The following is a 22662-nucleotide window of genomic DNA, read 5'->3' as shown; positions in this document are numbered from 1 at the left end:
ACGTGGGACAACCTGATTACCCTGTGCACGTACACAAACCCACAGACTCAAAATCCCGGCTCTGCCACTTGTCAGCTGTGTGACTGTGAGCAAGTCACTTAACTTCTCGGTGCCTCAGTTCCCTCATCTGTAAAATGGGGATTAAGACTGTGAGCCCCATGTGGGACAACCTCATTCCCCTGTGTCTCTCCCAGCGCTTAGAACAGTGCTCTGCACATAGTAAGCGCTTAACAAATCCCAACATTATTAAGTTAAAATGGGCCGGGTGGATTTGGACATGGGAAGGAGTTCTAGGGGGTGGCAAAGTTTGAGGGAGGGATTGGAGGAGGATGAGTTGAGAGCAGGGAATGACACTCAGAACGAGAGCACTGGTGGAGTCAAGAGTGGCTGCTGGAGTGAAGAGGGCTGGTCTGAAAGCCGAGGCGAGCCAGAAGCAGGTGGTAAGGAGTTTCTCCTTGATGCTGAGGGAGAAGGATCATCAAGGGAGGTGCCGGGGGGGCACAGAAGACCAAAACCTCCAGACAACAACTGGAACACTGGTAATGGAGGGGGTTTGGGGAAGGAGGCTGAGTAGGGGCATGGGCATGGAAAAGATCAGAAATGGACTCTTTCTACTGCTGTGTCTGATTTTGTTTCCTCAGTAGCTGGTAACCCATTCTGCCGGGCAAGCCTTCCCTGCTTTCAGGTAATGGCCCCCGGGGCCAGTAACCAGCTCTGAAACTCTGCAAGGATTCTTCCCAGCTGGGACCCAGGCCTTGGCCCTCTAGGTGAGACATTTAATCGAGGTGTTTATTATGATCCTCTATTTTCCCTCATCAAACTCCTCACTATTGGCTTGGGAGTCAAAGGACATGGGTTTTAATCCCAGCTCCACCATTTGTTTGCTGTGTGACCTTGGGCAAGCCACTTAACTTCTCTGTGCCTCAGTTACCTCATCTGTAAAATGTGGATTAAGACTGTGAGCCCTGTGTGGAACAACCTGATTACCTTGTATCTATCCCAGTGCTTAGAACAGTGTTTGGCACATAGTAAGCACTTAACAAATACCATCATTATTATTCAGAGTTCTCCATCACCTTTCCCCTTCTTACCTCACCTCCCTTCTCTCTTTCTAAATCCAAGTTGCAAAATCTGCTCCTCTGGCACTTATCTTCTCACTGTGCCTCATTCTTGCCTGTCCCGCTGTCCACCTCTGGCCCAGAATGCCCTATTTTTTCAAATTCGCCAAACTAGCACACTTCCCCACTTCAAAGCCCTACTGAAAGCTCATCTCCTCCAGGATGCCTTCCTCTTTTTCTCTTTTCCTCTTCTCCCCTTCCCCGCTCCATCACTCTGACTCTCTCCCTGTGCTCTACCCCCCTCCCTGCCCCATAGCACTTGTGTATATACGTTCATCTTTATAATGATAATTCTTTTTATTTTTATTGATGATGTGTATATATCTATATATATATGTGTATATACCTTTTTATTTATAATAATGCTGTTGATGCCTGATTACTCATTTTGATGTCTGTCTCCCTGCTTCTAGATAGTGAGCCCATTGTGGACAGAGAGCACCCCTATTCGTTGCTGAATTGTACTTCCCAAGCACTTAATACAGTGCTCTGCACACAATAAGTGCTCAATGAATACAATTGAATTGAATGAATTAATGAATGAATGAATCATTCACCATTACCATCTACATCCTATATAGAAGAGTTCTGGCTCATAGGGGCCTGCCGAGCTCCTCTAACTCGGGAGAGAAACGCCGAGCCCATAGAGGATGTACCTTTTGGCTTGTAGCACGGGACGGCCACGACACACTCTTCTTTGATGTGCAGCTTGAGCTGCGGGTTACAGCCCCCGACGTGCTGGCCTTGGTGATCGATACACAGGACCACTCGATAGCGCAAACCTCGCCCACAGGTCACAGTGCACTGCAAAAGAAGCCGACAGGACAGTCTGACACATTCATTCTCCCTCACGGATGCACAAACATGCCAGTGGGAAAACTGAGAATGGACGTGGATGGCATTTTGGAACTGATAAATGTTCAGATTTTAGACGAGCACTCCTTAAGCCAAAATGTTGCTGTCCCAACCTATGCCACCCTTTCCCCACCTCCAAACTGTCCTGGAGCAGTGTGGTCTAGTAGAAAGATAACAGATTTGGGAGCCAGGAGACCTGAGTTCTAATTCTGGCTCTGCCATTTTCCTACTGGGTGACCTTGGGCAAGTTTCTGACCTTCTCTGGGCCTCGGTTTCATCATCTGTAAAATGGGGATTCAATATCTGTTTTCCCCCTCTCTCTCAGACTGTGAGCCTTATATGGGACAGAGACCATGTCTTAATATATTGTATCTACCCCAGTACTTGGCACATAGTAACAAATACCACAATTGTTTTTATTATTATCATTAGGAGGAGGAGGAGGAGGAGGAGCATTAGCCCATTGCCCCAAAACACTATCTGGGCAGCCCATGGTGAAGAGATAAAGTGATGGGATAAGACTTTATCCCAGAGTTACAGAGGTGGAAGGACCCATTTTGTCTACCCCAAGTCAAAGGAGATGAAGAGATGAGAGCAGTGGACAGAGGAAATTGAGGACTTTTTTTTCCAACAGTGGTATACTAAGGGCTGGAGAATGTGGACACCATATCCCAGTGAAGGTGTCTACCCAAGCTGCTGCAAGCCTGGCTCGTCTAAGGTTGCTCTGAGTAGGAGTGCCAAGTGGATTCCATATATAATTGCCCTGTCCCACCACAACCTCAGCATCCCAGGAAGGTGAGTGATGCCAGGGACCAAGACCCAGCATGTCCCCAGCAGCTAGTTTGGTCCAGGGAGCGGGTTCCCTATATCAAACTGGATTCTTGCCTGTTGCAGATTTCAGAGAAAGGAAAGAATCCCACTCCCACATCAGATCAAACTGATTCTCTGCCTACCTGTAAATTCTGCTGCTCAGGGTCCCCGCTTCCAAAACTGGGGGAGCCAATTCTGAGGGCTGAAATTTCCTCTCAGGCAGGTTTTATTTGACCTCTTCTGATCTCAAGGGCGGATTTGATATGCTAGATGCCGGAGAGTGATTCAGCAACACAAACAAGGGTATTTACTGTGAAGTGTTTACTGTGTTCCTAGCACTGAACTGGAGTAAATGCAAGATAATTAGGTCAGATGGTCTTCCTGATGGAGGAAACTGAAGCCCTGAGAAGTGAAGTGACTTAACCAAGGACATGCAGCAATCATGTGGAAGAGACGGGATTAGAACCCAGGTCTCTTGACTCCCAGGCCCGTGCTCCTTCCATTAAGCCATGCTGCTTCTCCTGCTAGACTGATCCTTAATCATCCCTCCAGTTCAAATTCCCTGTCTCATAAGAAGTATAGTCATCTTTTCCCATATTAAAGAAAAAGAAATTTTTCTGGCCAGAACAGAAGGAGAAGCACATATATGAGCCATTGTTCAACCAAATAATGGGTTGAAATCATTCAGTGGTATTTATTGATAACTAACTGTGTGCAGGGCACATATCTTATTTCCCTCCACCTCAGACTGTGAGCTCCGTAAGGGGGATGCACTGTGTCTAACCAGTTATCTGATATCTATCCCAGTGCCTAGAATAGTGCTTGGTTCAAATAGTGCTTGGCTCAGAGAAAGGGCAGGAAGGAGACCAGGAATGGACCATAACGATTTGTACATTCCAAGCTCTTAGTACAGTGCTTTGCACATAGTAAGCGCTCAATAAATACTATTGAATGAATGATGATGATGATGATGATATTACAACTTCTTCTGGAATAACAAAAGGTTATTACTGAATCACTGGAAATTATGCCCTACCTAGGTCTGACTCCTTGGGAGCCCAATTACTGGGAAGAGGTCATTTATCAATGACCGAATTTCTATATGCAGATTTTTCTTCTAAAGTCCACCTGGCATTTCTTAGTAAATCAAGGCAACAATTGAAGCCAGGAAGGAAGTGGAGGAGTGATGCCTTATGGGTAGAATAGGTACTTCGGGAAGGACATTCGCTCTCTCTCTAATCCCTTGGCTTCTGTTTGGCACACTCTTACCCACCCCTTAGATCTTAGATTCCCTTAGATATCCTAGAGGAGGCAGGCTCGACCCATACCATCCAATAAGAACAGCCCAAGACGAACCTCAAGAGCCATCCGACATTTGGGCCTCAGACACGTGATTAAGCAGAGAATGGCCTATTCTGCTTCTGCCTCCCTACTCTCCACGGCTGCTGTTGAGCTCTGTGCATGGCTCCTGAGGGCCCTAGGCTCTGAACAGGGAGCATGCTCCATCCAGACACCAGCACAAGCCCGTCTGGTTCAGGGCTGAGGTTACCGCATCTTACCTGGGACCACTCCATTGCCACCCACTTAGGGCAATCGAACAGGTTGCAGGTCTGCAAGACCTTGGGTTTGGGTGCATACATGCACTTCCATTCTTCAACATGCAAGGTCTCCCCAGGCATGGACTCCTCCACACAGACAAAGCTTCTCCTCTGGACACCCCCTCCGCAAGACACTGAGCATGTTGTCCATGGATTGTGCTCCCAGCTAAGAAACAGAACAAAATCCACAGTTTGTCTCCCTTTCTCTTCAGGTTTGTCCCTGGGAGAGGGGGCACCCAGACTCTCTGCCATCGGGGCAGATACGTGCAGGGTCGGGGAAAGCAAAGTCAGTCACTACACTGGGTAGCAGACGCTGAAATGCCGGCACTTAGGAGGGCCTACGTCAGTAAGGGCTGGTGAGCCCCTGAACCAACATAGGAGAAGGAACCGACATGCCCCAACCAGAGTCCAAGAAAGAATCTGTCAGGACAGATGTTTGGAGTAGACTTCCCAAAGACTTCCCCATCAGCCCAGTATACTGTGCTATACGACACACCAGGGGAAAGGGCTCGGCCATGGTACTTTCCTAGGTTCACTGAGCAGGGAGACCTGGGACCTGGCCAGCAAGGGATTAAACCCTTTTGCCAGGGAGGAGATCACGCCCCACTTATCCCTTCAGAATCCACCTCTTGGGCCATCCCCTTCACGTCCCATTACTTTTTGATTATGAGCTTCTTGGGAGCCTGGGACTGTGTCTCTCAACTGTGAATTCCCTTCCTGGCATTTAGTTACATAAAAGAAAACAGCACTGGGCACTACCAGCATGAAGTATGACAACACAACAAGGGAATTTTGTGTGTCTAATACGGTCCAGAGTGTGGATCCCACTTTGGCCTTACCAGCTGCACCTGCCTTCATAGGCGAACGTCACCATCAGTGCGGTCTTGTTTAAACACAAAGGACAACTACTTGAGTAGACTGCTGTCTCTACTGCTGGATTGCTCTTGGACCATGCTCCACCCGCCAAGCCACCCCTACCAGATGATCGGTATTTCCACCGTGTTTCCAGCCTCCCAGCACTATCCTGGTGAGTCCCTTCCCAATCTTGCACCAGGATAGCCTAGTCTCCCTGGCTTCCAGGGTGTCGTGGGTGGAATCCGTAGGGACAGACCTTTTCGTCCTATGCGGGCCCGGAGAGGGCAGGATTTAGTTCATGGCTTAGAGGTCCTGCAGCCATAGTGATGTAAAAAGGGCTTTTCCCTGTGGGCTGTTAACTTGCTGAGCCCAGCAATACAGAGCAACCTTTACAGAATGACAAACCGTGGGTCTACTAACATGGCAGATCCCTCCTGCTTGAAATTTCTTGGGCTGCTTGGGCTAGCAGCACAGAGTACTTCTTATTTCCACCCACTACTTCCTATTTTCATAGCACTTCCAGACTTCTGGGAGGACATCCTGCTTGCCTTCTTGGAGAACTTCCTGCCCCAGCACAGGGCATCCTGTCTGTCTCACTATGGCACTTCCTGAATGTCTCACTCTTAAAGTTAGAGTACCCTAAATCCTCATCTATCTGTTGACATTTAGCCCGTTGAGGAGGTTGAAGCCTAAGGGAGTGAAATTTTGGGCAGTGTGAGGATAATGTTCATGAACTTCAGCCACACCACCTGTCATCCCCACCATCCCCACTTGATTTGCATGGTCAAACATGTTGAAATGCTGAGGAAATCTAGGCCCTGCACGATTTCAATCTGTAAAGTAATGAGTGAGTGATATGTGCCTACCCTAATCCACACGGAGCTCAGCATCCTGAATGGGCTCAAAATTTCAAAAATCTCAGAGGTTACATAACTATCGACAAATGCCACGTACTTACCGAGGGAGCGGCTGGAAGTGGTCATAGGGCATGATCTCTTTAAATCCATCACTGCAAAGGGAAATGATTCGGATGTGTTATTCTTCATCTCCCCTGACAGTGCGTATGACCTGAACTCAGATAGTGTAAAGCTTATAGGAGGAAAGCAAGCCTTGTCTTATGAGCCCTGCTTTTCCACAATGACACACCACGTACCCTGCAATCCCTAGTGTTGTGCTGACTCCTCTCCAACACTCTATGATGTGTTCTTTCTGGGCTCTGGTCCACAAATCCTCCCCCGTCCCCATTGCCCCAATTTGCTCTAATGGGAGCAAACTGAACTGACACCAAGCCAGTTAGTTTCTTAAAAATTCGGATGATCTGTCACGGCCACATGGCAAGGCAGGACCGTGGGCATGGAAAACGAGTTTTGCTTCTCTGGACAGACTCAGAGGTCACAGAGAAAGATTCTGTTTGGTTGGGGTCAGAGGAAATGGATGGTTTAGTTCTAGGAAATGAAATCCGCTGAGAACGTTTCCTTTTCCACTTGCATATGAGGCTTGCATGGCCAGCTGGCATTATTGTGGGAGGCTCTGGGAATTGATACTGGGATGTTATTTTAAGATACTGTCATGGAGCCAGGAAATCTCACCAGGAAATCCAAAAGTAAGTCGGTCTCAGTTGCACAACTCAACGGCCTGACGCACAATGCCGATCTTAGGGTGCTGGCTTTGAGTCTCTCTTTCCATTCACTGTTGGATTGACTGGGATTGTTTTGGAAATCAGGAAGCTGCTCGGGAGCCATACAACATCCAATGAGCTAAAGGAAATGGAGGGCTGACGATGTGGAGGCGTGGCAGGTAGGCACACCACACTGGGTTCCGAGCAAGTATTTGGGAAGCAATCGCCTCGGGGAGGAGATGCCGCTGGTTCCCAGGAAAGATAATGATGATGAGGAAAGTAAGGAAACCACTTACGGTAGCCGAGGGTCCCTACCAGCTTCTGGACCAACAAGACAAGCAATGGGGAAAGGTGGTGGCCGAGCACCCAGACTGGAGGAGGGGGTGGTGACCCGAGACCTGGAACGCTGATGCCAAACATTCGCCTCCCCAGTGGCTTCTCTGGAGAAGCAGGGAAAGGGGACCCTGCTGAATCAAGGGTTTCTGCTCTCCTATCCCCCATAGTCCCAACTTACCTCGAAGGACAGGGATCCATGCCGCACTCCTTCAGCTTGGGTTTGGGTTTTTTGTTTTCGGGGTGGTAGTGGCAGTTGTGGTCAGGCACAACCCGATTCAGACGTATGTCCAAGCACTCGGCTGAGTTCAGCTGGTATCCTGGCGTGACAGAGGAAGGGCAGTGTCAGGCTCGACTAGGATGCTCCTTCCCCCAAGACAATTAACTCTCTTTTTTCAGAAGCCCAGGAATGCTCGAGGTGAAAAGGGGAGCAAACACAGCCAATTCTGGACTGGGAATCCAAGACGTGAATGGTAGTGGGGGGCAATGCACGATAATAATAATAATAACAATTGTGGTATTTGTGAAGGGCTTGCTATGTGCCGGGCTCTGTTCTAAGTGCTGAGGTGGATGCAAGCAAATCAGGTTGGATGCAGTCCCTGTCCCACATGGGGCTCACACTCTCAATCCCCATTTTAGAGATGAGGTAACTGAGGCACAGAGAAGTAACCTGACTTGCCCAAGCTCACACGGCATGACCAGAGCCAAGTCAGATTGGAAAACTCCCTCTCTCCCCGCCAACTGGCCTCAGGTGAGAAGCGGGAACACCCAAAAAACAACGTCCCGGAGGAGAAGAGAGAAAACCAAAGGAGAGTGAGACTGAATCCTCCTGAGAGATCTCATCCCAGTTTCCCTGCTTTGACACTGATGCCCCAAAAGCAGAGTAATTTTTTGGGAACGCCCCCGGTCCTTCTGCCAAGGGAAGAACAACCTCAGACTCATGGTAAATTGGCCAAAAGGGCTATTTAAAGAACTAATTTGGGCAAGAGGGAGTTGGCTTTTAGAGACCACTAGACTGCGTTCTTGGCTAAGACAAGAAAGACATTTCACAGGCGATGGTCTGGAGGAAGACGTTCCGGTCGGTGCTATAAACAAAGGCTAAAACCACGAAAATGGAAATACAAATGGAGCCAGTAACGCCCTGGTGAGAGTTCCAGGGACTTGGGTTAGAGCTCCAGGGTTGGCCATCAATGGCATCTTCTCTGAAGTTCTTGGCCCACCGAGGGAGTGCCAGGAAGAGCTGGAGAGAGCTCAAGAGGAGCGCCGGCCAATGGAACAATCAGGCCTGGCACTTTCAGGCTGGAGGCAGATTTTCTGGCCATCCAGGAGGCAGAAAGCAATTACCCACAGACCCTGGGGAACCAAAATAACCAATGGGGTCACTTTTTCCACGGGCCTTTTAAAAATGAGGATTCAATTGTTTTACCACTACTTTGGTCATTTGTTCAAAATGAATACACACAAATAGGAAGGGAAATAGGAAGATCCAAACTTGGAACCGATGGTCATATTTCAGGAAGCTTGGAATTAAACCCTCCAAAGAGCACAGAGTTGGCCCATTTGTCCCTGATGACTCTTCACAGAGACTTGCAAATTTCACACCCCAACAACGACGGCCTGAGGCTGGGCTCCAGAATGCCAATGAGTGCTGGAAAAGGGAACTGGCTTTTATACAAGGTGTACAAAGCCCAGGACCCCATTGGAATGAAGCCAGCAGGGCAGCTCTTGAAGTTGACCAAGCGACTCTGGCAGAAATGTGGATATTACTGCAGTGGGTGGAGGATTGAGATTGGGGTGTGGCGGGGCCGGGGGAGGCGATTGGCCCTGAAGCGGTTTGGAATCACAAGGGCAGGAAGGGGTTAGAGGGATATCTGATCCTTTGTTCTGATGCCATCCAGCTGAGGCCTGGCAGGCCCACTATTAAAGCTCTCTGGAAAAAGAAATTCTACCCTCTATCTTAATTTACCCTGGTCCAGATCTGTCAGCTCATACAATCAACACATTCTCCCTTCAGCCAGCTTCCTTGTGGGCATTCTATCAACTCCATTGTCCTGTACTTTCTCAAGAACTAGTACAGTGCTCTGCTTATAGTAAGTGCTCATTTAATACAATTGATTGATTCAGCCTAACCTCCACCTCTCCTCAGCCACCTAACTCCATTTACGCTTGATTTAGAGTTAGTGGGATGGGCTACAAACTTGAGGTCGTTGCCTTCATTACAGAAGTCCTTCATACATTAGACTAAGGGACTGCAGTATGATGGGGTAGGCAGTAATAGGGATGGCTAGACTGTAGTTCCTCCAGGGCAGGGGCAGTTCCAGACTGTGAGCCCATCTTTTAGACCATGAGCCCATTGTTGGGCATGAATGAATGAATACTAACTGTAATGTCCTTTTCCAAGCACTTAGCACAGTAAATACTCAATAAACGCACTCCAGAGGATGAAGAGATAGAAGAGGTGAAGGAGGAGGAGGACACACAAGAGGAGATAAAGGGAAAGATGGAGGAGGAGTTGGAGGAAGGGATGGAGGAGGAGATAGAAGAAGTGGAAGTAGAGGAAGAGGAGAAAAAATAGACAAAGATAATGATGAGCTATTGACCCTATCACCTGCTGTGAAATGCAAGGAGAAGAGAACCAGGGATTAATCACAAACAGTATGATTTTTAAGTTGCAATTCCCAGTGGAATTCTCAGTGGAATACTCAGAGGTGCCCCTTCTGAAACTTACCCCCGCCGCATGTCACGGTGCAGGGAAAGAAGTCTGTTTGCCTCCACTGGTGACTGATGGGCTGGTGGAAGAAGAATTGAATGACGCTGTCTCTGGGGGCCGTGTACCTGGTCTGGAGACAGGACGTCATGACAGGTTTACAGTCAGTACATCAATGCATCCCCAGAGCAGAGCAGATTCCCGCTGGCCAGATGGCAGAGAGATCTGGACGAGGAGCATGGCCGAGCGGTTTGTCCCGTCCCAGCAAACCTGGCTGCAAAATGCTGCTTGCATGAAAACTTAGCACTTAACCGCCTCCCCCTACACATCTGGCAGACCACAGCTCTCCCCATCCATTCTAATTTTTTTATGGCATTTGTAAAACTCTTACTATGTGCCAGGCACTGGAGTAGATATGAGCTAATCAGGTTGGACACAGCCCGTGTCCTACATGGGGCTCACAGTTTTAATCTCTGTTTTGCAGATGTGGTAACTGAGGCAGAGAGAAGTGAAGGGACTTGGCCAACGTCAACAGCAGACAAGTGGCAGAGCTGGGAGTAGAACCCAGAATCTTGTGACTCCCAGGCTCGTTTTCTATCCACTAGGCCATGCTGCTTCTCTCTGAAGCCCTTCTGAAATCACTCCTGCTCTGGGAAGGCTTCCCTGATGAATCTTTCATTTTCCTCTCTCCTACTGCCACTTAAGCACTTCCATGCCACCCAAGTACCTGGGGACTCACACCAAAGTACTTACATATATATGAATCAATGACAAATAGAAGGAAGAAATGGGTCAGCCATGGCAGGATGTGGAGCCCCACGGGTCAGCCATGGCTGGATGTGAAGCTCCGTATGTCAGCCACAGGAGAAGGGATGGATGGAGGCTTCTGGTCCCTCACTTTACCAACAGAGCCCTGGCAGAAGTTCTCACTCCTTCATCCCACCCAGACAGATTGGGATTCAGCTCACTCAGCCCTGTCATAGAAATCCACTTGGTTCAGTAACATGGAGAAGCAGTTTGGCCTAGTGGATAAAGCATGGGCCTGGGAGTCAGAAGGACCTGGGTTCTAAACTGGACTCTGCCACTTGTTTGCTGTGCAAGTCACTTCATTTCTCTGTGCCTCAGTTACATCAGCTGTAAAATGGGGATTAAGATGGTGTGCTTTATGTAGGCAGAAACTGTGTCCAAGCTTATTATCCTGTTTCTACCCTAGTGCTTAGTAGAGTGCCTGGTACGCAGTAAACACTTAGCAAATACCACAGCTATTATTATCATTATGGAGCCCCTCTGGGCCTGAGGCTCAGTCCAGTGATTCCCACCCTCTTTGCTAGGTCCAATTCCTTCCTCCTGGTCCCAGAAACCCCCTGAGACCAGTTAGGAGGGGACCTGGATGTATACCTACAAATTGCCCATCATTTCTGCCCAGTCAACCACTGCAGAGTCAAGCTGAAGGAGTTTGAGGAGCACCAGTTACGTTGTAAAAAAATTTTTTTACCTGCCTGGGAGACAGATGTAGTGGCCCTAGGAAAGAGAAAAATATCTGGAAACAGCTGGTGAAAACAAATAATGTCCATTACCAGCAAGGCCAGACTCTGTTATTGTAGCAAATAATCAGTACTATTTACTGAGTACCTAGCAGAGCACTGTGTTAAGCACTTGGGAGGATGCAACAGAAATTGAAGACATGATACCTGCTCGCAAGGAACTTACACTCTAGTAGGGGTGACATCCACCAAAAGCTTTTTGGTACTATTAGTTATGACCATCCTATCTGGGGAATAAAATCTCCAAAAGGGAGATGAGGGAGAGAGAAAGAGAAAAGACAGAGAGGAAATAATAAAAGAAAAATAGAAAAGCATGTTAGAGGTGCAATCTTTTTCTCTTTATTGACAAATAGCATGGCCTAGTGAAAAGAGCCTGGGCCTGTGATTCAGAGGACCTTGGTTCTAATTCTGACTCTACCACTAGCCTGCTGGGTGACACTGGGCAAGTCACTTCACTTTCCTCGGCCTTAGTCCCCTCATTTATAAAATGGGGATTCAGTTCTCCCTCCTACTTAAACTGTGACCCTCCTGTGGGCTAGGGTCTGTGTCTGACCTGATTATCTTATATCTACTTTAATGCTTGGAATATAATGTGTTTAACAAATACCAAAATTATTATTATAATGGTATTTGTTAAGCATTTACTATCTGTCAGGCAGTGTACTAAATGCTGTAGTGGATACAAGCAAATCGAGTTGGACACAGTCCCTGCCCCATGAGAGGCTCACAGTCTCAAACCCCGTGTTTTACAGATGAGGTAACCGAGGATAAAGAAGTGAAGTGACTTGCCCAAGGTCACACAGCAGATAAGTGGCAGATCTCAGATTAGAACCCATGACCTTCGGACTCCGGCCTGTACGATATCCACCAACTCTGTTGCACTGTACTCTACCAAGCGGTTAGTACAGTGCTCTGCACACAGTAATCACTCAATAAATACCATTAGTTGATCTGAACCAAAACTGGAAGACCCAGCCAACAGTCATGAATTCCTTTGGTGTTGATCATTACCTTACCGAACCTGTGTACCCGGTTGGCTTTACCAAGTACCTTGAGTCTGTGTGTTGATTATGATGTGATATTTTAGCCAGGGAACTGATGATACCTTACCTGTTGCTACCAAAAATTTCTTATTTATGCTTTGTCAGTTTTATAATCACTCCTGCTCCAAAACATTATCCCACATTTTGCTGAGTTATAAAAAAGGAACATTAGCAGTGATAAGAGAGGAGCCGTTAGAAAGGTTAAAGGCAGAAGATAGGCCGACCTGGAGAAAATATGTCCATGAAATCGCTATGAATCAGAAACTACTTGAGGCACTTGACTGATTTGAAAAAGGAATGTTAATAGTGCTTCGGAACATTCCTGACCCACAGCCCATGCAGTCAAATACCAGAAAGAACACTGCCAACCCAATCCCATGGCCCATCTCAGGCAGGATTCTCTCCCTGACAAGTTGCCCTGAGGGCAACTGGAGGAGCCAAGGGCTGGTTGTCCTCTTGGATACTCAACTCAACAGCTCCTTCACTTCTTGTCTTGAGAACTGGAAATTAGGAAACGATCATTTTCCTTTACCAACTGAGCACGTTAGGTAATGAAGCCGGCATATTGGTGAGGGAAAAAAGGGTGGCCCAGGGCTCTGCTGATAAAGCCACAGGACTCCATTACCCCATTATGGGGCAGGGGCAACAGTGAATCTGTCCATCCATCCATTTAATCAGTCAATAGCATTCATTCATTCATTCTTATTTATTGAGTGCTTACTGTGTGCAGAACACTGCACTAAGCACTAGGGAGAGTACAATATAACAACAGACACATTCCCTACCCACAACGAGCTTACAGTCTAGAGGGCGGGAAACGAGCATCAAGACAAATAAATTACAGATACGTACATAAGTGTTGTGGGGCTGGAAGGGGGGAAGAGCAAAGGGAAAAAGTCAGGGAGATGCAGAAGGGAGTGGGAGATGAGGAAAGAGGGGGTTTAGTCTGGGAAGGCCTCTTGGAAGAGACGTGCTTTCAATAAAGCTTTGAAGTGGAGGGGGAGTAATTGTCTGTCAGATTTGAGGAGGGAGGGCGTTCCAGGCCAGAGGTAGGACGTGGGTTCGGGATCGGCAGGGAGATAGGCAAGATCAAGGCACAGTGAGAAGGTTGCCACTAGAGGAGTGAAGTGCACAGGCTGGGTTTTAGAAGGAGAGAAGTGAGATGAGGTAGGAGGGGTCAAGGGGATGGGTGCTTTAAAGCCAATGGTGAGTTTTTGTTCGATACGGAGGTGGATGGGCAACGACTGGAGTTTTCTGCGAAGTGGAGGGACTTGTCCTGAACTTTTTTGAAGAAAAATGATCTGGGCAGTAGAGTGAAGTGTGGACAGGAGTGGAGAGAGACAAGAGGCTGGGAGGTCAGCAAGGAGGCTGATGCAGGAATCCAGGAGGGACAAGATGAATGATTGTATTAACATTGTGCCAGTTTGGATGGAGAGGAAAGGGAGGATTTTAGTGATGTTGTGAACATGGGACCAACACGATTTAGTGATGGATTGAATATGTAGATTGAATGAGAGGGAGGAGTCAAGGATAACATCAAGGTTACAGGTTTGTGAGATGGGAAGGATGGTGGTGTCATCTACAGTGATGGGAAAGTCAGGGAGAGGAAAGGTTTGGGTGGGAAGATAAAAATATCTGTTTCGGAGATGTTAAGTTTGAGGGGACTGGACGGCATCCAAGTAGAGATGATCTGACGACAGGAGGAAATGCGAGACTGGAGAGAGGGAGAGAGATCAGGGCTGGAGATGTAGATTTGGGTGTCATCTGCATAGAGGTGGTAATTGAAGCTATTGGAGAGAATGAGTTCTCCAAGGGAATGGGTGTAGATGGAGAATAGAAGGGGACCCAGAACTGGACCTTGAGGGACACCCCTCCCCACAGGTAGTGGGTGGGAGGCAGAGGAGGAGTCCGTGAAGGAGACTGAGAATGAGCATCCAGAGATATGAAAGGAGAACCAGGAGAGGACAAAGTCAGTGAAGCCAAGGTCGATAATATTTCCAGGAGAAGTGGGAGGTGCACAGTGTCGAGGGCAGCTGAGAAGTTGAGGAGGATGGAGTAGAAGTCATTGGATTTGGCAAGAAAGAGGTCAGTGATGACCTTTGAGAGGGTGGTTTCTGTGGAATGAAGGGGACAGAAGCCAGATTGGAGGGGGTCAAGGAGAGAATCGGAGGAGACAAATTTGAGACAGCAGGTGTAGATGACTCACTCAAGGAGTTTGGAGAGGAATGGTAGGAGGTAGATGGGGTGATAACTGGAAGGAGCCATGGGATCAAGGGAAGGTCTTTTTAAGATAAGGGAGAGATGGGCATGTTTGAAAGCAGTGAGAAAGAAGCCACTGCAGAGCGAACAGTTGAAGATGGCGGTCAGGGAGGGAGAAAGAGAGGGGGCTAGTGTTCTGATAAGGTGACAAGGAATGGGGTCAGATGTGCAGGTGGAGGGAATGGCTTTTGAGAGGAGACAGGAAATCTGTAGAGATACTGCTGGGAAGGATGGGAGAGTTGAAGAGGGGGCCAGAAAGGGGAGGGACTGAGGAAGGGCAGGAGCAATTTTATGGAGCTCACACCTGATCATGTCAATTTTCTTAATAAAGTAGGTGGCCAGGTCATTGGTGGCAAGAGAAGCAGCATGGCATAATGAATAGAGCACAGGCCTGGGAGTCAGAAGGACATGGGTTCTAATCCCTGCTCTGCCACTTGGCTGCTGTGCAACCTAGGGCAAGTGACTTCACTTCTCTGTGCCTCAGTTCCCTCACTATAAAATGGGGATTAAGACTGTGAGCCCCACGTTGAACAGGGACTGTGTCCAACCCGATTTGCTGTCTCCACCCCAGTGCTTAGTGTAGTGCTTGGCACATATGAAGCACTTAACAAATACCACAATTATTATTATGAGAAAAAGCATGGCCTAGTGGTACAGCACAGGCCTGGGGTTCTAATCCATTTCTGCCACTTGTCTGCTGTGTGACTTTGGGCAAGTCATTTTATTTCTCTGTGCCTCAGTTTCCTCATCTATAAAATGAGGATTGAGACTGTGAGCCCCACATAGGACAGGGAATGTGTCCAACCCAATTTGCTTGTATCCACCCCAGCATTTATTATAGTGATGGGCACATAGTAAATGCTTACCAAATACCATTATTATTAACGGATGGGGAAGATGAGGGGACAGGGAGCTTGAGGAGGGAGTTAAATTTCTGGAACAACTGGTGAGCATAGTGGGCTTGGGGGTCAATAAGGGTGGAAAAATGGTTTTGCCAGGATGGTCAGGCTTGAAATGGACAAAATCAGCCTGGTATTTAGATTTCCATCAGCAGTGCTCTGTTCCTCAAGCACAAGACCGAAGGAGGTGGACCGTGCAGGTGATCCAGGTTTGTGGGTTACTGGTGTGAGATGGACAAAGGGAGAGGGGAGCTAATGAGTTGAGTTCAGTAGAGAGGGTGGTGTTGAAAGCATCTATTTGGTCATCAAGGGAGGGTAGTTTGGATATGGAAGCTAAGTGGGACATGATGAGTAAATTGGATGGCGTCTGAAGATCGGAGGTCTGTGTGGATGAATAGTACAGATTTACAGGGAGGAGCTGTGTGGGAGAGGAGGCAAGTGAGGAGGTTGTGGTCAGATAGAGGGATTTCAGAGTTGGTGAGGGTAGAGATTGTGCAGTGATTGGAGATGATGAGATCAAGTGTGTGTCCCAGTTGGTGAGTGGGAGAGGTGGGGTGGAGCAAGTCAGTGGAGTTGAGGACTGAAAGAGTGCTTAATATATGCCATTTTAAAAAAAGTAGATGAGAGGTCTAGCATAGGTTACCAGAGGGAAAATTGGGGGGTTGGATGATCTATCTCGGACCACGAGGGTGGGTGTCAAGTAGGGCAACCTCCAATTACCCCACTGCCCCTGTTGGCCTGTCCAGGCTGTAGGTCTGACCCAGTGGTGGAATTCTATACTACCCTGCGCTCTTAAACCAAATGTGATTTACACCCAGCACACCAAGAAAGAGACAGATATCCCCATCCTACCTTGAAAATGAAATCCGCTGCGAGAGGCCCTGCAGCTTTCAAGGTTTCCCTCTCGGGCCCCTTCTGAAATTCCACCGTTGTGTTTTCAATGACAAACACGCCAGGGGCCTTGAAGCTGTGTTCCCGTTTGTCTCCTTGAAGTGTTTTTGATTCAATAACTAGGAGGGAAAGATGAAGGCAGGTGAATGCAATGTAATTAAAATGGCATTTCTGTTTCCAAAAATGGGAAAACAAGTACCACGTTGAAATGAGGAAAATGACTTTACCGGCCAGAAAAGTTTCTATACTTATCAGTACATAAAGATCTAATTATGCCTCTTAACAATTCTCCATTTATGGAGGGAAGGGATTTTTTGAAGCCTGTATTTCCTCACTGCTTTGGAAACAGATCTTTTCTAAACCAAATCTACCAGCACTGGACAAGACCAGGTTTCATTTTTCATTCTGATAAGGAACATCTGGGAAAAAAAGCACTTCTAGTTATGCACTCAAATCCATATTCGATCAGCTCCATCTAGACCCTGTTCCAGAAATCCCAGGAATGGCGATGTTGACTTTGAAAGAATGGAGGAGTTGTTTTTTGTTTTTTTTTGGGGGGGGAGGGGCAGGGGGAGTGGGGAATTGTTCCTCTGCTTTTTTACTTTTCTCCAAACAAGAAATTATAATGCCTAGCCCTCTGAAATTCTCAGCCCTACTATGAGGGCCTTGGGGCATGGATCCAGGGGTCTCTGAGGGGTGGTGTTTTCCAGGTGAATATAGGAAACCAAGCTAGGTAAAAGTCTTCTAAATGTGAATCAGTTTCTTCTGGTTTATCGAAGTTCATTATTATTATGGTTAATGTTATTGATATATAATTATTATGTTATAATAAGTAATAGCCATAATAATAGTCTTTGTGAAACACTTACTATATGTCAAGCACAGATATAAGCACTGCGGTGGATAGAAGATAATCCAGTCAGATACAGCTCCTGTCCCATATGGAGCTCATAGTCTAAGCAGGAGGGAGAACAAGTATTGAATCTCCATTTTATATATGGGGCAATCAATCAAGGCTATTTATAATAATAATAATAGCAATGGTATTTAAACACTTACTATGTGCCAAGTACTGTTTTAAGCAGTGGGGTAGATACAAGGTAATTGGGTTGGACACAGTCCCTGTCCCACATGGGGCTCACAGTTTTAATCCCTATTTTTTGCAGATGAAGTAACTGAGGCACTAAGAAGTGAAGTGACTTGCCCAAGGTCACACAGCAAACAAGTGGCAGATGCAGGACTAGAACCCAGGCCCTTCTGACTCCCAAGTCTGTGCTTCATCTACTAGGCCACACTGCTTCTCTACTGAGTGCTTACTATGTATAGTGCACTGTAACACGTGCTCAGAAAAGTACAATACAGCAGAGGTAACAGAGGCACAGAGCAAGTGAAGTGACTTCCCTTAGGTCACATGATAGGTAAATGGCAAAGCCAGGATTAGAACCCTGGTCTTCTGAATCCCAGGCCCAGGTTCAACATTTACAGTTCTGGGATTGACTCGGACCTGATAGATTGCTCTTCTCTTCACCTCATGTAGATCTTTATGGAAACGACAAAGAGGAGTTGGGCTCTGAAGTGTTTATAAGTGTGTTCTTTCCCAAAAAGAAGGAAGGAAGATCTCACCAGAAAACACAAATGAACACAGGAGGGAAGATCATGTGGGAGACCAGGATGTTGCAGTTCATGCCTGGGATTGCTCTACAGCACTTATGACCATATCCTTGTTCTCTACTCTTTCCTCTGTAATTTATTTTAATGTCTGCCTCCCCATCTACTCTATGCTCCTTGTGGGCAGGCAGTGTGTCTACCAACTCTATTGCATTGTATTTTCCCAACGGCTCAGTACAGTGGTCTGCAAACAGTAACGGTTTAATAAATTCCATTGATTGATATTAGTGGGATGAAGGTGACCCCCATGGAGCCTAGATTCTCCCCACTGGTCACCTGGGACTTTCCCAGTACAACTCTGAATTCCCTGCCATTTGCCAGGTAGGCCAAATGGAAGATTGGACACTCCTGTAATAGACACTACCTAAGAGGTTGGACATCTCCAAGGGAGACACTATCTAGAATTAGAACAAGCATCCGCTTTGTGATTGGATCTCCCTGAGTGAGACACTACCTAGAATTAGAACAAACGTCCACTTTGTGATTGGACACCTCCAAGGAAGATGCTATCTGGAATTAGAACAAGCTTCTATTTTGTGATTCTATGGCCCTGGAGGAGACAAAATCTCAGATTAAAACAAATATCCACTTTGTGATTAGCCACCCCTGAGGGAGACATTATCTGGAATAGATTTATTTATTGATCTTTCCAGCTGTGCCTCTCTCTTTCCGGAACAGGTCCTGTAGTTGAAGGGGGGCCTTTCCTTGCTGTGAGAGCAATCACTCCTGAAAGACTCTGAGCCGAGAAAAACATACTTTGGAGCAAAACATGCAGCATAGCTGTTCATTTCCAGGGAAATCGTACTTAAAAGCCAAGGCAAGAGCTAAGGCCCCAAAAGTGCTACATAAATCAAACCAATTTATCTGTTTCATTATTTAGAAATCCAGGGCTTTCATCTTTTCATAAGCCAGTCATCATCCCTTGAAGGGAAAGGGAGGTGGCTTTTGGAAAAGTCTGGGGGCAAATGGGCAGTGAGTCGGGAAGTGAGTCTGAATTTCATGAAACCTTTCCTACCAAAGGATCTGACCCTTTCAAAAAAGCAGGAGTTCTTCACTTCCTTGTGCAGAGTCAGATCAACTAGGGCTGAAAGACAGATTATGAGCCTTTGCCTGAGCCTCCTGCTTGCTTTTCTAATTTGATTTAAAGGTCGCTGAACAGAAGAATTCTCCCACTTTCCTTTGAAATGGAAACTACTTCACTGTAACCTTCAAAAGTATTCTATCAATTGCATCTGCACCAATTTGAGCAGGCCAGTATTATTATTGATTATTAACAATAATAATGATAATCATATTTATTAAGTGCTTACTGTGTGCTCTAAGTCCTTGGGAGAGTACAATATAGCAGGGTTGGTAGACACATTCCCTATCCACAATGAGCACACAGTTTTTAGGGGAAACAGAGATTAATATAAATTAATAAATTAGGTATATGTACATAAGCACTGTGGGGCAGAGGGATGGATGAATTAAGGGAGCTAATTAGAGAGATGCAGAAAGGAGAGGGAAAAGAGAAAATGAAGGTTTAATTGGAGAAAGCTTTTTGGAGAAGTTGTGCCTTTAAACAGGCTTTGTAGCTGGGGAGTGTAATTTTCTGTGGGATATGAAGAGGGCGGGTGTTCTCGGCCAGAGGCAGGATGTAGGCGAGAGGTCGGTGGTAAGAGAGATGAGATCGAGGCACAGTGAGTAGGTTGGCATTAGAGGAATGATGTATAGGGGCTGGGTTGTAATAGGAGAAGAGAGAGGCAAAGTAGGAGGGGGCAAGATGATTGAGTGCTTTAAAGGCAATGGTTAGGAGTCTCTGCTTAATATGGGGGCAGATGGGCAATCACCGTAATGTCTTGAGGATTGGAGAAACATGGACTGAACACTTTTGTAGAAAAACAATGCAGGCAGCAGAGTGAAGTATGGATTGAAGTGGGGAGAGATGGGAGGCAGGGAGTTCAGCAGGGAGGCTGATTCAGTAATCAGAGAGGGATAGAATAAGTGTTTGGATGAATATGGTAGCAGTTTGGATGGAGAGGAAAGGAGAGATTCTAGCAATATTGTGCAGCTTAACCAACAGGATTTAGTGATAGATTGAATATGTGTGACTGAGCGAAAAGAGTCAAGGGTAATGGCAAGGCTTTGGGCTTGAGAGACTTGGTGGATGGTGGTGTTGTCTACAGTGATGGGAAAATCAGGTATAGGACAGGGTGTGGGTGGGAAGGAAAGGAATTCTGCTTTGGACATGTAAAATTTAGGATGTCAGTGGGACAACCAAGTAGAGATGTCTTGAAGGCAGGAGGATATGTGAGAATGCAGAGAGGGAGAGAGAGAAGGGTTGGAGATGTAGATTTGGGAATCATTTGCTTAGAAGTGGTAGTTGAAGCCATGGGAGCAAATGAGTTCTCCAAGGGAGTGGGTGTAGATGGATAGTAAAAAAAAAAAAATTGGTATTTGTTAAGCACTTACTATGTGCCGAGCACTGTTCTAAACACTGGGGTGGATAGAGGGTAATCAGGTTGTCCCACGCGAGGCTCACAGTCTTAATCCCCATTTTACAGATGAGGGAACTGAGGCACCAAGAAGTTAATGGACTTGTCCCAAGTCACACAGCTGACAGGTGGCGGAGCTGGGATTAAAACCAATGACCTCTGAGTCCTATGCCCATGCTCTTTCCACTGAACCACACTGCTTCTCTAGTTGAAATGGATCCAGAACTGAGCCTTGAGGGACTCCCACACTTAGAGTGCTTAAGGGAGAGGAGGAGTCCTTGGAAGAGCCTGAGAATGAGTGGCCAGAGAGATAGGAGGAGAACCAGAAGAGGACATTGTCAGTTAAGCCAAGATTGGATAATGTTTCCAGGAGAACAGGTGGTCAACAGTGTCAAAGGTAGCCAAGAGGTCAAGGAGGATTAGGATGGTGTAGAGGCCACTGGATGTGACAAGAAGGAGATCATTGGTCACCTGTGAGAGGACGGTTTCTGTTGAGTGAAAGGGACAGAAGCCAGATTGGAGGGGTCAAGAAGAGAATGGAGGAGAGGAATTTGAGACAGCGGGTGTAGACAACTCTCTCAAGAAGTTTGGAGAGGAATGGAAGGAGGGAAATGGGGTGATAACTGGAGGGAGCCACTGGGTCAAGGGAGGGTTTTTTTAGGATAGGAAAGACCCTCACATGTTTGAAAGCAGTGGGGAAGAAGCCATTGAGGAGCGAAAACTTGAAGATGACTGTTAGGGATGGAAGAAGGGAGGGGGCAAGAGTTTTGAGAAGGTGAGAAGGAATGAGGTCAGATGAGCAGATGGAGGGAGTGGATTCTGAGAGGAGACAGGAAATCTCCTCTAGAGATACTGCTGGCAAGGATGGGAGAGTTAAAGAGGGGGCCAGAATGGGGAGGGACAGAGGAGGGACAAGGGAGATTTTAGGGAGCTCACACCTTATAGTGTCAATATTTTTAATAAAGTAGGTGGCCAAGTCATTATGGGCAAGAAATGAGGGAGGTTGGGGGGGGGCAGGGAATTTGAGGAGGGAGATGGATGTCTGAAACAACTGGACAGGGCACGGTTACTAAGGCTAGAGAAATAATGATGACTGGCAGAGGGGAGGGCAGAGAAGGAATGTGAGCAAGGGATCAAAATGGTTAGAAAAGTTGGAGGTGGGGCTTGGGGAGCAGTAGATGACTGTTACAGTATTCAGAGTTGGTAGTGGAGGCAGATGATATGGGCTTTAAAGGAAGAGAAAGAAAGGGATGGGGGAGGTGGAATGGTGCAAAAGTGGCACTGGGGAGTGAGAGGGAAGCCAACACCTCCCCCTTTCCCAGGGAGTTTGGGAGAGTGGGTGAAGATGAGACCTCATCTAGAGAGTGTGGCAGGGGAGACTGTCATTGACTAACTGATTGAATGATTGACTCCAAGCTCAGGATCCAAAGCGTATGCTTTTTCTGGAAGCCGTCTTGATCCAGGACTTGGAGTGCACTAAATTCAATCTATCAATATCAGTGCTATTTACTGAGTATTTGCTGGGGGCAGGGAATGTGTCTACTAACTCTGTTCTAGTGTACTCTTCCAAGCGCTTAGTACAGTATTCTGCACCCAGTAAGCACTCAATAAATGCCACTGACTGATTGACTGACTGATTGCAGAGCCCTTTACTATAAATGAATGAATGAATGATCGTATTTGTTAAGCGCTTACTATGTGCCAAGCACTGTCCTAAGTGCTGGGGTAGATACAAGGTAATCAGGTTGTCCCACATAGGGCTCACAGTCTCAATCCCCATTCTACAGATGAGGTAACTGAAGCACAGAGAAGTGAAGTGACTTGCCCAAGGTCACACAGCAGACAGGTGGCAGAGCCGGGATTTGAACCCATCACCTCTGACATCCAAGCCCGTGCTCTTTCCACTAAGCCACGTTGCTCCTCCTCGCACTTGGGACTTGGTACTTGCACTTGGGAGAGTGCAATAAGTATATTTTGTACACATGAT

General features: G+C 47.0%; 1 protein-coding gene across 2 annotated transcripts in view; it reads right to left on the bottom strand.

Annotated features, from left to right (window-relative positions):
* ADAMTSL3 (ADAMTS like 3) overlaps window positions 1-22662 on the bottom strand; it is a 349633-nt gene that overhangs the window by 84330 nt on the left and 242641 nt on the right. For both annotated transcript variants that reach the window (XM_029066196.2, XM_029066195.2), the window contains exons 9-14: window positions 16492-16649; window positions 9916-10027; window positions 7369-7507; window positions 6195-6245; window positions 4343-4547; window positions 1775-1922 (exon numbers count right to left, since the gene is read on the bottom strand). In XM_029066196.2, coding sequence (XP_028922029.1) covers window positions 1775-1922; window positions 4343-4547; window positions 6195-6245; window positions 7369-7507; window positions 9916-10027; window positions 16492-16649 — 813 coding nt within the window. The remainder of the gene's footprint in view (window positions 1-1774; window positions 1923-4342; window positions 4548-6194; window positions 6246-7368; window positions 7508-9915; window positions 10028-16491; window positions 16650-22662) is intronic.

Source organism: Ornithorhynchus anatinus, chromosome 5 (assembly GCF_004115215.2).
Source record: "Ornithorhynchus anatinus isolate Pmale09 chromosome 5, mOrnAna1.pri.v4, whole genome shotgun sequence".
Taxonomy (NCBI): domain Eukaryota; kingdom Metazoa; phylum Chordata; class Mammalia; order Monotremata; family Ornithorhynchidae; genus Ornithorhynchus; species Ornithorhynchus anatinus.
This window is presented reverse-complemented; position numbering and strand designations above follow the sequence as displayed.